The 16,479-nt window shown below is 41.3% G+C and overlaps 1 protein-coding gene across 1 annotated transcript in view; it reads right to left on the reverse strand.

The window, feature by feature from the left end:
- The window catches only part of sorl1 (sortilin-related receptor, L(DLR class) A repeats containing), a 310,727-nt gene that overhangs the window by 42,315 nt on the left and 251,933 nt on the right, over window positions 1-16,479 (reverse strand). Inside the window, exons 43-44 of the mRNA XM_088011422.1 lie at window positions 5,339-5,503; window positions 4,533-4,707 (exon numbers count right to left, since the gene is read on the reverse strand). Coding sequence (XP_087867548.1) covers window positions 4,533-4,707; window positions 5,339-5,503 — 340 coding nt within the window. The remainder of the gene's footprint in view (window positions 1-4,532; window positions 4,708-5,338; window positions 5,504-16,479) is intronic.

Below are 16,479 nucleotides of genomic sequence, written 5' to 3' on the forward strand. Positions count from 1 at the left end.
AGACTTGAATGACATTAACTCCATGCTAACACTGGATCTGAATTAGAATCCCACCGTTATGATGACTATAAATTGAAGTGACCACAATTTTATAGTATTTACCAAAAGATTGCAACTTTGATTATAATATGGTGTAGCAATATTTTAAAAGATTTTGCTGCAGAGATATCAAAAAATATTAGAGGTGCAACAACATAAAACTATTTGGGCCGATATTGATAGTAATATTGCAGGCCTTTTTTGCTTTTATCAAATAAAACTATAATGATTTTTAAAGTTATAAATTAGCTGGACAATTCTACATTAATTTTAGAATTTTCTGATTTACACAAGGTCTAAGGCACAATGTGTAAAACTCCAGTCCTGGAGAGCCACTACCCTGCAACTTTTAGATGTGCCTCTGCTGCACCACACCTGAATAGAATAATTAGGTCATTAGCAGGGCTCTGGAAGGCTCTACATAAGGAGGAGGTAATTAAGCCAGTGTTTTGTACCTGTGGCACATCTAAAACTGCAGGACAGCGGCCCTTGAGGACTGCAGTTTGACACCCCTTGTCTAAGGGATGCGTAAAAGCTCAAACATCTAAAAACATCCACATAAATATGCATTGAATTGCCCCACTAGCCAGTTTGTTCTGAATTATGCAGATTTTTCGGCATTAACAAGCTTCTGGTTTATTCTGGTGGAAACTGTTGTTGCGCAACACCCCCCTCCCCTCTTCTCTCTCTCTCTCTCTACTTCCCCTTCTGAGAGGAGGTAGATGTGCTTTCCAGCTCTCCGTCTAACGGGTCCGAGAAGCCTCTAAGTCCTGAGTATTACTACAGATGAGAATATAGAGAACATTCTGTTTAAGCTGGGCGCGAGAAAGACTAGCCTGGTTTCTAACGACCTCTGCCTCCAGATGTCCCACCCTTTTTCACCCTGTGGACTAGCCAGATCGAGGAGCCTGCAATCAGCTAGCTTCACAGAGCACACCTGTTAACGGTCGCTCTTTCTCTTTATTATAACTTGCACTTGTTACTGAACCAGGTAGGTTTTAGTGACTCGGGCGAGTCCCAAGGGTGTTGTTTTGGCTAAAAGCAACCTATAAAACATTTTCCACTTTTTCCTCCCAGAATCAAACTTCATAGCTATTTTACAACCAACAAAGAACTTTAAGGTGACTCATTAATTGAATGTCCACAACATCTTTTAGATTTTCTTAATGCTAATTATTTTATTAGTAAGGCAATTTTGCAAGGGTCAGTACAGCTTAATTTACTAACAGAAATAATCAAATAAGTAAAATCAATAATCTAGCCTATCTTTGCCTAATGCTGACACTGTGAACTAAAAAAGGGAAACTTTGAGAGAGATGGACGGAGTTTGGCATCTTGAACCCCAGAACTGGCCTGATGATAAAGTTGTTGCAGCAGCAGAAGGCTCTCAGTACAGGAAGAGTACTGACTTAGAGCGGCAGGTCTCGGGCCTCAGGGTGACTTCCTCATGCGCGTAGCGATCCTCAGCTTCTTGTCTTGCAGCTCTGTAGCTCCTTTCTCCTCATCTCATGATCTTTCTGGTCCATCGAGATGTAGACGAGCTGGTCTCACGGAAGGAACACACCAGTTCTTCCTCTTTGCCTTTGTTCTTTGCCTTTGTCTTTATCTTCATCTTTGCCTTAGTCTTTGTCTTTGTGGTCCCAAACCCAGCTGATGAGAGAAGTGCAATTTGAAGCCACATGTTGCGGGGCTAACGGGTTGGTCCCCATGTGCAGAACAGTCTTCGGCTCTGTGGCTCCGGCTCCTCTTCAGCTGCAGAGTTCTTTGTCCATCTCGATCTTGGCTCGAAGCTGCCTGAAGGAACCAACCAAAGATTCCTCTTTTGCACCAACCTTAAAAAGGACTTGTTCACCCTTTTTGTGTGTTTCCGATGATCTCATATCCATCACCGTTTTGGAGACATGATGTCTGTTCTAATGACCTAATGCCTTGGTCACCTCTGCTCTCCTATCAGTTCCTCTTTTCCCCTGACCTTTCACCTACCATCTACCTCCAACACATCATCAGTGACCTTTAATTACAGTTACACATTTTACACCATTTCAAGTTCAATGTCAAAATCACATTTACAACCTTTTAGTTTCTCTGATTTAGCATTCATTTATCATTTTATAATAACCATATTTTATTAGTTACTCTTATTATAATCATGATGTGAGTTATTGCAGACATTAATGGAAAGAAACCAACAATAATCCATTATTCAAATGATTTGATACCATATTACAGTTACTTGTTTCACCTGTAAGTACTTCCATAAGTATAAGAGTAAGTGCAAATATTCTTATAATCAAACCAACATCAACCACTGGTTAATCCAATATTAATTATTGGCTTAATTATAAGTTATCATTATTAATTTAAGTATTTTACTCTGGGTTTTATCCAATTACTCAAAATGTTTAGATTTTATTCTTTAAACCTTTAATGCTTTGAAATGAGTAATCTGAACTATTTTTATCCACATGCAGGCTCGAAACTTCCTCTTTCTTCAGAAAACCTGCTCTTCCCTGTTCCATGACTCTCTTTCTGCCTGACTATGATTTTTTATGATTAAATAGAAAAGAGTAGAATTAAAGCAAAGTTTGCAGGACACAACAACACCACACACAACCAGATTAATTTTATTACCGTCTGATTCTACTGTTGGGTCTTGATGTCACCTGTGTAATTAGTTTTAAAGGTAACTTTATTCATTGTTATTATTAAACTAAAATCTCCAGCATGGGGAAGTGGGATGAGCTCGACTTTTCTCGACACCCCCTCCTCAAGGTCAGACCTTTCACATGCTGGGAGCCCAACACCCTCCTGCAGGTCTGCATCCTCATCCTCTGGAAAGAGAAGATGGTCCTCTGGGATGTGTAGATGCAGATCCTCAGTCATCACCAAGAACTCAGCAGTCTTCAAAACTCCACTGCTCTTTGACAAAACCTTTTTTTTTCATTAATTTTTTTATTAAGGAACAACATGAAGAATGTGCATCTTGTCTCTTTACAAAAGGTAGTATAGTCTTATACAATCATCTATTCAGTTTGTTATATTGATCTATACAGTATACCCCTACATGTGATTATACCATCTCCAGTACCTAGTGTTCCACTTTTCTTTTTTTGATTTTTCCCTTCTTTCCTCCACCCTCTCAGAAGAATGGGGAGGAAAAAGAATGAACAAACCAAATATCACATTGAAACAATTTTTCTGAACCGTAAAGCAAATGGTCTAAACCGAACAGAGGAGCTAAGAAACAATGGGTGTCACCTCACTTTCATTAGGTTCAGATCTGGTGTTCATGAAAGTTCGCTATGGGGTCCAACATTTTTCAAATCTGTCTTGCTCCAGTGTCAATGCAAATGTCAGTTCCTCCATTTTGCAAATGTCCTGGATGATGTTTATCCAGTCTTCTAGTGTGGGCATTTTCTCAGTCATCCATTTCCGAGAGAGTGCTTTTGTACTGGCAATTAGCATTATATTGAACATGTATGTTTTATAAAATCCCTTTACACAGTTTGTTTGCTTGCCCAAGAAAATAGTCTCAAAGTTTAGAGTGAAATTGGCCCCAATAACAGTCTCCACACTGCTTAATTATCCCTCAGTAAGAAAGTAACTTAAGACAGCTCCATAAAATATGAAAATGCCCAGCTTGTTTCGACCCACATAACCTCCAGCATGTTCTAGCTGCATTTCTGCCCCTTTGAGCTGGTGTTTTGAAAAAGCGTGCAACAATCTTCCAAGCAAATTCTCTCTATGTTAGTGATGATGTACATTTCCAACAGTTACTCAAAATGTCTAACCAGTCTTCAATGTGAATTTGATGGTTCTCTTCCTTGTCCCATTTATTTTTAATATATTATGTTTTGTAGCTCATTATACATTTTGGATGTTAATTTAATAATGGAGGTTGGTTGATATGATTTTAGAAAGGTATTTAAGATACCAACAAATGCCCAGTCTGGTTCATCTTTATTTATTTTTTCTAAATAATGCCAGATTTGTAGATAACGAAAAAAATGTCTGTTGAGACCATATTTTTGCATAATTAATTTCTTGAAAGGTCCTCAAACAGCCTTTATGATATTGTATTTTACCAAGCCCTTTTCAATCCATTTTTAAAAAGTATTATCTGTTTAATTTGGGGTAAAGTCTTGGTCATATGCTATCCATCTGATTGGCAAACAGGACTCTTTATTTTCTTTTACTAATTTTGACCAGGTCTTGAGTGCTGATCCTGAACATGGATTGAGTTCTTTAAGGTATATATTAAGTCTATATTTCCAATTGCTGCTTGCAAGAGGACACCATTGCTTGTACATTCAGTCTCCTTCCATTTTGCTGTGTAGGAGGAGTCACACATCTCCACCGATGGATATATTTGTGCTACCTTGCAATAATTATTTATGTTTGGGAGTGAAAGCTGTTGGAAACTTTGACCACTTTTTTGGAAGAAAGTATACAATTGATTAAACTCCATCCTTTGAGGAGTGGCTTTGACAGACCTGTGTTGAGAGTGAAGCTGGCCTCCTTGGTCATATTGCGAAGGCGGACGGAGACGCTGTACCTTCCTCCCGACTCTAGGCCTCTCAGCAGGTACTCCACCGTGTTGTTCTTGGTGGTCAGCTTGTAGTCCCTCTCCCCTTTCCTGATCACATCTTTCACGTGGATCACATATGTCTTAGGGGATGGACACGCAAACAGAGTAGGTAAGCACACTGGGTGGATCACAAGCATTTAAACTGAACTGGGTATTCTTTCACATAAATTCCCAAAGTAAAGTTAAAGGGGCATCATTGCAAATTTTTCAGGCATACAGTGCTATTTTATAGCATAATAAAGTAAATATGTTAACTTCAATTGTAATACAAATGCTATATATATCAAATGTGACTTAAATTTATTTTGTAATTTAGTGTCTTGAAAATGGGCCTCTGTTTCTTTAAAAATTCCTGCTCTTTCTGAAACTCCAGCTTGAGGAAGTCATCACAACATGGCTCCTCTATTAACCCTTCCACAACATTTTTACCAGTGATTCACTGAGAAGTAGCTCATACAATGAGCTCTGCAAATTCTCAGTTCCACAAGGTGTTTGCTTATTGCTGTTGGCTAGTCTGAAGGAGTGGGGGAGTTACAAGGGAGGGATGCTCTGTCAGGCGGAAGCTCAGAAACTTGCATGAAAGAATCAAAGCAATACTCCAGGTTATGTTTTTGATGAGGGGATAACATTATAATGTGAAATATTACATGACACTGCCCCTTTAAAAGCACCAACATGGCAACGTCTCAGAGCAGAGTGACAGTCTCATACCAGGGGGCCATCTGGCGTGTCGTAGGGTGGCTGCCATTTCAGCAAGGCCTGTGTCTTGCCCACACGCACACGATGGAGGTTTCGCGGAGGCAGCCTCTCATCAGGGATCATTTTCACCACAGCGTAGTCAGAGGGAGGACCCAGGAAGGGAGAGACAACCCGGGCCTGAATCAATATCATATCAATATCAATCATTGGTGTGAGATAATGTCTGTCACCTTTCTGTCTGCTTCGTCACACTCAGTAAGGATACAAAAAGATTCTGCTGCCCTTGCATTAGCAACATGCCTGGTCAGAACTTTTCACTCTGGAACTAGAGCAGAACCTTATAGAACAGAACAGAGGTCTTCAACATAAGGGACACAGAGGAACTGCAGGGTTTTGTGAGATTTCTGATTAACCAGACTTTTTCTTTTGACTTCAGAGTTAGTCCTTTAAATACACATTAACATGAAACAATGTGTTATAGTCTGATAAATCCAAGAAATTGGCAAACATTATGGTGGTGGCAGAATTGTGCTATGAGGATTACCTTTTTATTCAGATGGAAGTACAGTTGATTGTCAAAGTGGATAAAATCAAGAACAATGTTCAAATGCAAAAAGTTCCAATTCCATTGGTGGGAGAAAACTGACAATGAGGAGGAATCGGATTTTCAGAGTTCCAGAGCAAAACGAAAGTTACCACTGTAACTACGGTTCCATGAATCCCATATGCCCACCTGAGGCAGTGCTTTGAGCACTGAATAATCATTCTTGCCCATGTGCAGGTCAAATATTAATCACAACAAAGTCATCTGACCTGCCGGTGACCAATGCGAATCTATGTAGTCGCATGACACCCAGCACTCAATCGCTCAACCTTCTCGTGAGGTGCAAAGGACATGACCCTCGTAGAATAGCACCTCACACCTGCTGGCAGTGGACAATCCTGCAAAGCAAGAGCCTTTGCGATCAAATCCATAACCCAGTGTGCAAGTTACGGCTCAGAAAGGGTCTGACCTTTCCGTGAGCCCGCATAGCAAACAAAAAGGCCATTCATCTTTTGGAAACACAGTGGAATTGATATATGTTCCTTAAGAACACGAACAGGGCACAGATATCCAAAGGGGCCCCCGGTGTCAAACCAGGCAAGATGGAGTGTCTGGGTACAGCTTGCCACCAGTGACACTTTAGGAATAAATGACACATCAGGTCACAGTGTGACAAAATAACTGCGCCTTCAGTTGTGGCTGCCTTGGTGAAGTTCTCTTTGTTTGGTTTGCCAAGAGTAGTTCAGACTGATCAAGGAACCAATTTTATGTCGCATATTTTTAACCCTTGTGCATGCGAGGACTGAGGCAAATGTACGAGGACTGAGGCAAATGATGCAAGTGATACGGGTGTGGGATCGGTTGGACCCCATCTGTAAACACAAGGGTTAAGCAAGTTTTGAAACAGCTTGATATTACACATCGCTGGTCCAGCGCCTATCATCCGGAGAGCCAGGGGGTGCTGGAGAGGTTCCACTAGACTTTAAAAAGTATGCAAAATTACTGCAAAAAAGTATGCAAAATTACTGCCCATACAGCAGTATGGGCAGTGACTACATCAGTGCATTTTGTTTATGTCTTCATTTTGTTTTTGTCTTCATTGGGTGTGAACTTGACTCACAGTCAGTTGAGTCAAGTTCTTCGGAGGAACTGTCCAGTCCTGAACTTGATACTGACCGCCCGTGTGAGGCTATGGTGCAGGCCGACTTAAAAATTCCGAGATATTGGTAAATCAAAGCTAGATTTGCTGAAAGGTTATTGCCAGGTTCCGCTGACAGAGCGAGCCAAAGAAATCACTGCATTTGTGACTCCAGATGCCCTTTTGCAATATACAGTGATGCCATTTGGCGTGCGTAATGTGCCGGCAACTTTTCAACGTCTGGTAAACAAGGTTTTGTCTGGTGTGAAGGAATGTGAAGCTTCTTAGATGACATTGTCATTTATTCAGACTTTTGCGAGGGACATCTAGAACAGAAATCTAGAGCAGTGTCTCAGAAATTAACTGAAGCTCACTTGACAGTTAATCTCACAAAATGTGAGTTTGGTTGTGCTACTGTGGTTTATTTGGTTAAAGTGGTGGGTAATGGACATTGCAGATCAGTGGATTCGAAAATAGAGGCTATTTCATCATTTCCCACTGCCTCCTCACGACGTGAGTTGAAGCGCTTTCTTGGAATGGTGGGTTACTACAGGAGTTTCTGTAAGAACTTTTCTGCTGTCACGTCTCTCACTGACTTGATAAGTCCAAAAGTTCCATTCATTTGGTCACCGTAGTGCCAACATGCATTTGAATGTGTTAAAGCGCTCTTGAGTAGTGCGCTTTAACCTGTGTACAGGTGCAGTACTGCGCAGTTTTTTTGCAGGACGGTACAGATGGGATAGAACACTCTGTGTGTTATTTCTCAAAGAAATTCAATAGACACCAAAAGATGTACTCTACCGTAGAGAAGGAGGCACTGGCGCTGGTTATGGCTTTGAAACATTTTGAGGTTTACGTGGGCTCCTCTAGTGGTCCAATTGTAGATTATACTGACCGTAACCCGCTCGCCTTTATTCAGCAAATGCGCAATTCCAATTGGCAGCTGATGCGGTGGGCCCTCTATCTCCAGTCTTTCTATTTGGAGGTAAAACACATAAAAGGCAAAGGTAACATCTTGGCTGACACATTGTCCCATTCCTATTACTGATGCTACATGGTGCATTGAAATCACCATGCTGCATTTAAGGGTGGAGGTGTGACGGGTCCCTGTCATTTTGTGAATGAACCCCTGTTTAATTGGTTGTTGTTTTTTTTTTTTCTCTCCTTGCAGTCGGTTGGCTGGAAACGGTTTAAAAGGAACAAGCCCCACCCACCAGGGAGCGAGGAAGTTTGGATGAGCACCTGGTTGGTTGCGTGTCTCCAAGCCTCGCTCCTGCTCCTGTTCTATTGATGCCCCTTTCTGTTTGTTTACCACCTCATTGTGTTGTTGGGTCTGGGGATCATCCAGCAAAGTTTTTCCGGATTTTGGTTGTATGGCGAGTGATCTGGTGAGGGGAGCGGCCCGAATCCAACGGCCAACTGCTGGCTGGTTCGTGAATGCTCCCACACTTTTGTTTATTTTGCCACAATTCCCCAGAACCTCTATGTCCAGCCTTGGGTTGAATACAACCTCTTTGCTATATGTAACTTGGTCTAGACTCCTTATGTTGTGTGTCCTGTGTGGACCGTAACACTAGAATATCAATATTTACAAAGCAAACTTCAAGTCTGCCTCCGACCCTGCCAGGTCACACCCCAGCCCACGGAGGATGCATCCATAAACTGAGTGTCTCAGACCGCTGCACAAATTAGCAAGTCGTCCAGATATGGGAGGATTCTCAACCTTGAAGTTTAAGTATGGGATCTTGTTCACAAATGAGGGAATAAGGGAGCAGGAGATTGACAGATGGATTGGTGTAGCGTCTGCAGTGAAGCATGTACTATACCGTTCTGTCGTGGTGGACAGAGAGCTGAGTTTAAAAGCAAAGCTCTCGATTTACCAGTTGATCTATGTCTCTACCCTCATCTATGGCCATGAACTTTGGGTCATGACAAGAAAGAACAAGGTCTCAGATATAAGCGGCCGAAATGGGTTTTCTCCGTAGGGTGTCAGGTTTCTACGGAGCCCAGACACCCTGTCAAGGGAACACAGGCAACCCGAGGCTCTGGAGCCGTATGCGACTCTTTAGCGCTGCCCTAGTGGCTCTCTGGAGCTTTTTCAAAATGTTTGAAAATGAGAAAAGATGGGGGTGGGAAATATATTTTTTGTTTTAATATGGTTTCTGTAGGAGGACAAACATGACACAATCATTCTTAACATTTTCCAATGCTATAAAAATGTGTAGAATAAATATTAAATTTCAACATTTCTGTCAACGAAGATTTGCATCATAGCCTGTGACACATTTCTGTCAGCTGAGCGGGATGCGAGGCAGGTGGCTGTTGTAAATATATCGACGTGTGGTGGGCAATGGATAGCAAAGGGGAAAAGAGAAAAATAGCTGAGGAGAGGTTCTACAATTCTTCAAAGTGTCATGGAGTTAACAGCCTCATTCATCTGCATTCATTGCCAATGCGGAAAGATACCTGCAAGAAGTTGTCAAATAACAAAAAGAGTACTGTACTTTCCAGACTACAGAGCGCAGCTTAATACAAGCTGCATCTACAAATTTAAAAAAAGGAAAAGTATATAAGCCGCACCAGGCTATAAACTGCGTGGTTCAAAGCATGGGGAAAATGTAGCAGCTTATAGTCGAAAAATACATTAATGTGGAAAGACATTTCCAGGGAAGGCATGCTACATTAACTTCCGCGTCAAGATTAAAGTTTTATCTTACATGCCCGATGTTGAGAAGCTGTCCAGTGATGTCCGTATACAGAAGTCACATTAAACACGTAAGGACACAATCCTGCCATAGGCACATATTTAGTAACAAAGTGGTTGCTTTCATAAATTGATCAGTGATTTTTATCAGTATATATTTAGAATGAAATCCTAATGAGTCAAATTCAAAGTGTCATGGAGTGAACAGCCTCATGACAATAACATTGACATGAAAAATAATATTGAAGAAATAAATATATCAAATCTAATTAAAAACATAAATAAGTGTTAAGTTATTTACTGTTATGGACTGTAAGATATATTTATTCTCAGTTGAGATATGGTCTCAACAAACCCATGGCACTTCAACAATTATTTTACCTTTTATCTGGAAATAGTGTGTTTATTCTTGCCATACAGTCCTCTGTATTAAGTATTGCTCGAAATGTCTTCCCATATCAGTTTATTCCTCTGCATTCACTTTCTTAGTTTATCCTTGCATTTTGAAGGATTACTGAAGTGGACATAGCATTATTTATTTATTTATTTATCTATTTATTTTATCGTTTATTAACGTTAACAGGAAAAGATGATGATGATCACTTCCAAAACCTGAGCAAAGTACTCACTAGCTGAATGAGTATGGCCTACGGGCAAAGAGAGAGAAATGTGAGTTTTTCAAAAGTGAAATCTCATACCGTGTTATTGACGAGCACGGCTTGCACAAGTCACAAGAGAAAATTGAGGCAGTGCTGAAAGCTCCTAAACCTGAAAATGTGTCACAACTCAGATCGTACCTGGGTCTCATCAACTATTACCACAAGTTTCTGCCAAACCTTGCCTCAGTGTTGTATCCGTATGGACTGATTTTCCATAATTTCGCTTATGTATATAATGTACAGTGTTTTTTTTTGTCACCAACTGTGTTTGTATTGTGTTTTGTGTGCGGAGGAGCGATCAGAAGCGGCAGAGAACAGACTCGAGGTGAGGTATGCCTCATGGCAGGGGGAGCTCATGATCCCAGATATTGTGACTGCACAACTGTAGAGTAAGACACAGTGAGCTAGCCATGGAGCTAGCCATACAGTAAATAAGTAAAGTACAGCGATATATTTGTTTTCTCCTCTCTTCCGATGTAAACATGAAGGACTACATTTCTACACTTAAACAGTTTTCTAAAGTGGATTTTCAATTGAAGCAGGAGATAACTAAAGGAAAGTTTGATGATTCTCAAACGGAGTAGAAAAGACATGCCGAGAATAGATTTGGCTTTGGATGAACGGATATTTTTGTGCAGAATTAGCGGTGCATGGATTTCATTGATACATAAAGGTAAGACAGCAATAAGATGTTTTTTTTAATGAAGTGTGCATTTTGTGGGCAGTTTGAACGTCTAAATAATTCAGTAAAGTAGAAGCAGTAGCTAATCTACCACATTATTTATTATTTAAACATTAAGCCTAAAACATACTACAACAACAGACTAAATGTTCTGTTCTGTGTGCAAAATAAATTCTTTAATGTTTTTGGTGTTAAATCCTAAAACATGAAGTGGCATTGTTGTCAGTTGCTATGGCAATGAGTCTGCGTAGCTTGGCGAATACAGATCACTTTGCTGTGAATCATAGCACGAAATCCATACCTACATTTCTAAGTTTCACTGAGTTAACACGGCTATGGATGACATGTAAAAGGTTAGTCTTTTTGTGCTCCAGCGTTGTATGCATGCGCGAAATTTCCGTAGGTCCAATAATATGCATGGTGTCTTAGTCATAAGTCAGTGCCTCACCAGCAATGAACCTCACCGCACATCACTGAAAAATACTGTGTTCAAATGGAACACGTTTACAGTAGGAAGTAAAAATAGTCATAATCAATAAATTAGAATATGCTTTTTGATGAGGTCTGTTTATGAGATTCATCAGTTTGCCATATTAATGTGATGTAATACGCCAATCTTATCAACTGCAAGCTGAAAATTATAATTAACAGAAATAAAGGCCTAACAACTGATGTTATTGCAAATTAAATTAATTTATACAATGTATTTTACTTAGTGAATCAAACTACTGAAATAAATGAACTGTTCAATATTACTCACATTTGTTTACTATGACTATACATTTGGTGAGGAACTCTGATCTTTTAGAAATGTTTCCCATCAAATCTGCCTGGAGCCGCAAAAATAAAAAGCCTTAAATAAGGTTTATAATAAAGGCAAAACACGCTTTAAGTATATATTACCCATAGGGGTATATCCCGGGGGTCCAGAACCCCTGACCCTCCATATCTTAGAAAAGTCTAGAATTGTCCCCCCCCAAAGAAATTATGAAAGAAAGCTTTTTATTTAAACAATATCAATATAAAAAGGCCATAGAAACAAAGACAGAAGAAAATTGGCCATTCATCTAAGAAAAAAATAATTAATTTTTCGGTCCTCCCTTCCCACACACTATTGTTAGAATAGCGGTTCTCAAAGTGGGCGGTAACGCCCCCCGGGTGGCGTTCAGAGGATGGCAGGGGGCGCTGGTGGAAATGTTTTTACAAAAGGGGGGCGCTGGGATTCTTTTGAGGGGCGTTTGTTCGAAGGTAAATGTTGTGTCTTTACTCCAACATAGTATATTTAAAAAAAGAAAGATTCAACTCGAAGGCAAGATGAACGTGACTTCTTTACTGAGCTTCACTTTTGTCTCAACGTTACACATATCAATACACTGGCAGATAACCTCTAGGTAACTCAGTAGCTGGGGAGTGGTTCTGCTGAAGTAAATAGATCCACTTTACTTTATATACTACACTCCTCCCCTTTTAGATTAATGCTACATAACTCGAATAACACATAACATTGCCAATGCATGAAACACAATTTGTCATTCAGTTGACAAATATTGAAACTTTTTTTTTTTTTAAGTCCAAAAGTCCCATAAGAGAAACTTATAAATCCAATCTTTTAGGGGGTGCCCTGAGTCGTTCAGGGTTACGTCTGGGAACCTGTGGAGTGCTCCCGGTGGGAGGCACTTCCTCTGCAACTGTAGGTGTTACTGTACTGAGTTCAGAGTTGGTCTCAGGATCTGGTGGACGTGCTGGTTGCTCCGGTGTCTTTGGTTGAGAATTCAGCAGTTGATCCACATGACATCTCCAGATATGCTTTCCTGTGTCCACCTCGTACATCAGGGGGCCGCTCCTAGTGGTTATCTTTCCAGGCGTCCACTTTTCCCCTCGGTAATCACGTGCTAGGACCTGCTGTCCCACATCGAAGCTCCTTGGCGGTTCACCCGAAAAGCTACTGAACTGTTTGTTCTGCACTTCTCTCCTCAGATTTGGCTTCAGAAGGTCAATGCGAGATCTGAGCTGTCTGTTCATAAACAACATTGCAGGTGTCTGATTAGTTGTTGCATGGACAGAATTGCGGTACACCAAGAGGGAATTGTAAATTTTGTGTTGAATAGAGATGTCTTCGTTTGTCATTCCTTTTATGGACTTTTTGAATGTTTGTACGAACCGTTCTGCTAACCCGTTTGTTGCCAGATGGTGAGGCGCTGACTTGAAATGCTTGATACCATTCTTTTTCATGAAGTCTTGGACTTCTTCAGAAGTATACTGCGAGCCATTGTCACTCACAATTTGCTCAGGCAGGCCATTCCTGGTGAAGATGGTTCTCAGGACAGAGATAGTCTTTTCTGATGTTGTTGATTTCATTGGGACTACTTCTGGCCATTTAGAGTGAGCGTCCACAGTTATGAGAAACATAGAGTTCATGAACGGACCAGCAAAATCAATGTGCACTCTCTGCCAGGGTGCAGATGGCCATTCCCACGGGTGTAGAGGAGCCTGTGGTGGTGCGTTTTGAACGCTCAGGCATCCTGGGCAGGTTTTGGTGATGTCCTCAATCTTTTTATCTATCCCTGGCCACCATAAGTAGCTACGGACCAGACTTTTCATCTTCACCGTACCTATGTGAGCCTCATGCAGACTGTCCAACACTCTGGTGCCAAGCTTGGAGGGCACTACCACACGTGATCCACACATCAAGGTTCCCTGGCAGACTGACAGCTTATCACGTCTTGCTGAAAACTCAGGGAAGCATGGATTCCCATGGGCAGGCCAGCCTTGTACTGTCATGTCGTACACCATAGAAAGTGTCGAGTCATTCCGCGTTTCTTTTTGTATCATGGCATTTGTAACCGGCAGCTGATCTACCAGTGCTGTGTAGAACATTTCTGTCGGGTCACCTTTTGATGGTGGTTTCTCCACAGATGTTGACAGTGGGAGGCGTGACAAACCATCAGCATTGCAGTGTTTTTTAGTCCCCTTGAACTCAATGTCATACGAGTGTGCTCCTAAGAACAGGGCCCATCGCTGTAGTCGCACAGCTGACATCACTGGGACTCCTTTTCGTGGACTGAATATTGACATTAGGGGCTGATGATCAGTCACTAAGGTAAACCTTCAGCCATAGAGGTAATGGTGGAACTTTTTGATACCCCATACTAGGCTAAGGGCCTCCCTGTCTATCTGTGCATAATTGCGTTCGGCACTTGACAGGGACCTTGAAGCGAATGCAATTGGGTGTTCAAGTCCATCATCCATCATGTGCGACAGGACTGCGCCGATGCCATACGGGGATGCGTCACATGCTAGGCGGATGGGTCTGGATGGATCATAGTGGGTAAGTAGCTCGTCAGATGTTATTAGTCTTTTTGTTTCTGTGAATGCCTTTTCACATTTTTCTGACCACTGCCATTTCACTCCTGTCTGTAGCGGATACCAGTGTTGTGTTCAAAACCACCTAACCCGAGACCAAGTCAAGACCAAGACCGAGGGGAGTCGAGACCGAGTCAAGACCAAGACCAGCGGCCCGCGCTACATGACACAATAAAATGTAAAATATGATCGAAATTGCTTCTCAAAATAATCTGAAAGATCCATATTCCCATAAAAACACCTAGATATTAAATACTTAATACATTTTACCAATATTAAATATTCCATTTCTGTGCTAAAATGTGTGATGGTCTTGTGCCATCCCAAAAAACATAACGCCCATATTGCTCATAAAAGAAACCACCACTGTGTTGCACCATTAAACATAGCAATTGAGGCAATGCCTTGACGGTAAATAACGCTCAACTATGAACACTGACCAAGGAGCAACAAGCAAGAAGTAACCAAACAGAAGGCGCTCATCGTGACTGTTTTCACTCTCTATCCCAGTACATGAAGCCAGGTAGTCTGACACCATGGCAGACATTACAGCTGCCACTTTGAACAAAAACAATCAAAGAGCAATGTGCATGCTCTGCGTGCTCTTTCGTTCTTGTGTTTTAGTTATTTGTTAATTTAAATATCAACGTACATAATTAAATAAAATAATGATGCAGTGTACACAGAGCATTACAAGAACAAAGAACGGGTGTTCTGTCAGGTCAGATCGTCATACGCTTAGCACGAAATCACGGTGTTCCGTCAGGTCAGATCGTTGTACGCTTAGCATGAACTCACGGTGTTCCGTCAGGTCAGATTGTTGTACGCTTAGCATGAACTCACGGTGTTCTGTCAGATCAGCATACGTTGTCAGATAGTCATACCTTAGCTCAGACATGCATACGCTGTCATTACCATATGATTTTATTTAATCAGCAACATAGAATCATGACGTAGATCATTATTAACAGTTATTAACAGTTGTATGGCATCCAGCTGCAGCCAGACCCTGCTTTAAATACACTTTGAAACCATGACGACACATGTATATCTATATAGTTATCATTGAAAACAATTTAATGACTTATTTTCGTCATAACTTGCTGCGTATGGTGAACTGACAACTCCTCTGACGGTCGGACTTCTTAATGCGCATGCGCAGGCATGGTACTCACTGCATGTATGCTATCCTGACAGTGTATGGCTATCTGATAGAACAACGGCTCTCAGCGACACTCCAGTCCTATCTAATAAGTAAAGAGCCGTGGAGAAGAATCGACTGTTTCTGAATGTCACCTCACTATATTGCAGACTTTTGGACATAGCGTTGTCCCATATATGCGACAAGTCAGTCTACACCTCCGCACAATAATTCAGCGCAGTGAATGATAACATTTTTCATCACAATGCATGTGTCTCTGTACACCTAGCTTTGCTAACATCACGTTAATGGAGCTTACCTTCTTTGAGCTACTTTTCTAAGTGACAAAAAAAGTTAGACGTTGTCCCCACCGTCTGTGAAAGCGAAGCGATGTTGAGTTAGCTGTGGCCATTGGATTTCTTACTATTTATGCAGCGATATTCCATTACTGACGATTAGACAAACATTTTCTGCCGCTGAGAGAAAACCACTGCGCATGTCCTGGAGCGCCGTGCGCGAGTGAAAGGTGGGGAGGGGAGGGAGGAGTAACAGAAACACGTAGTTGCTTGGATTTTAATCGGTGCGTTTTGCATCTACTGAAAACAAAGATGTTAACAAATAAACTGGATAGTATGCTGTACGTTTAGTGATATTTTCACAGTTGCGGTCTCGACTGGTCTAGAAATAAAATGCCGAGTCCTCAGAGACCGAGACCGAGACAAGATCGAGACCAAATGCGGTCGAGTCCGAGACGAGACCGAGACCATCAAAAAATGGTCTTAAGACCGGTCTCGAGACCAAGACCGACTTCGAGTACCACAACACTGCCATACATTAAACGTTTTTTAGCCATTTCATTGCTGGTGTACAGACACGACGAACTTGCCCCCATAGAATGGCAGCCAGTGCAGTTAACGAGAGA

The sequence above is a fragment of the Poecilia mexicana genome, unplaced genomic scaffold (genome assembly GCF_051168715.1).
Source record: "Poecilia mexicana isolate PSO_F unplaced genomic scaffold, ASM5116871v1 scaffold_13, whole genome shotgun sequence".
In the NCBI taxonomy this organism is placed as follows: domain Eukaryota; kingdom Metazoa; phylum Chordata; class Actinopteri; order Cyprinodontiformes; family Poeciliidae; genus Poecilia; species Poecilia mexicana.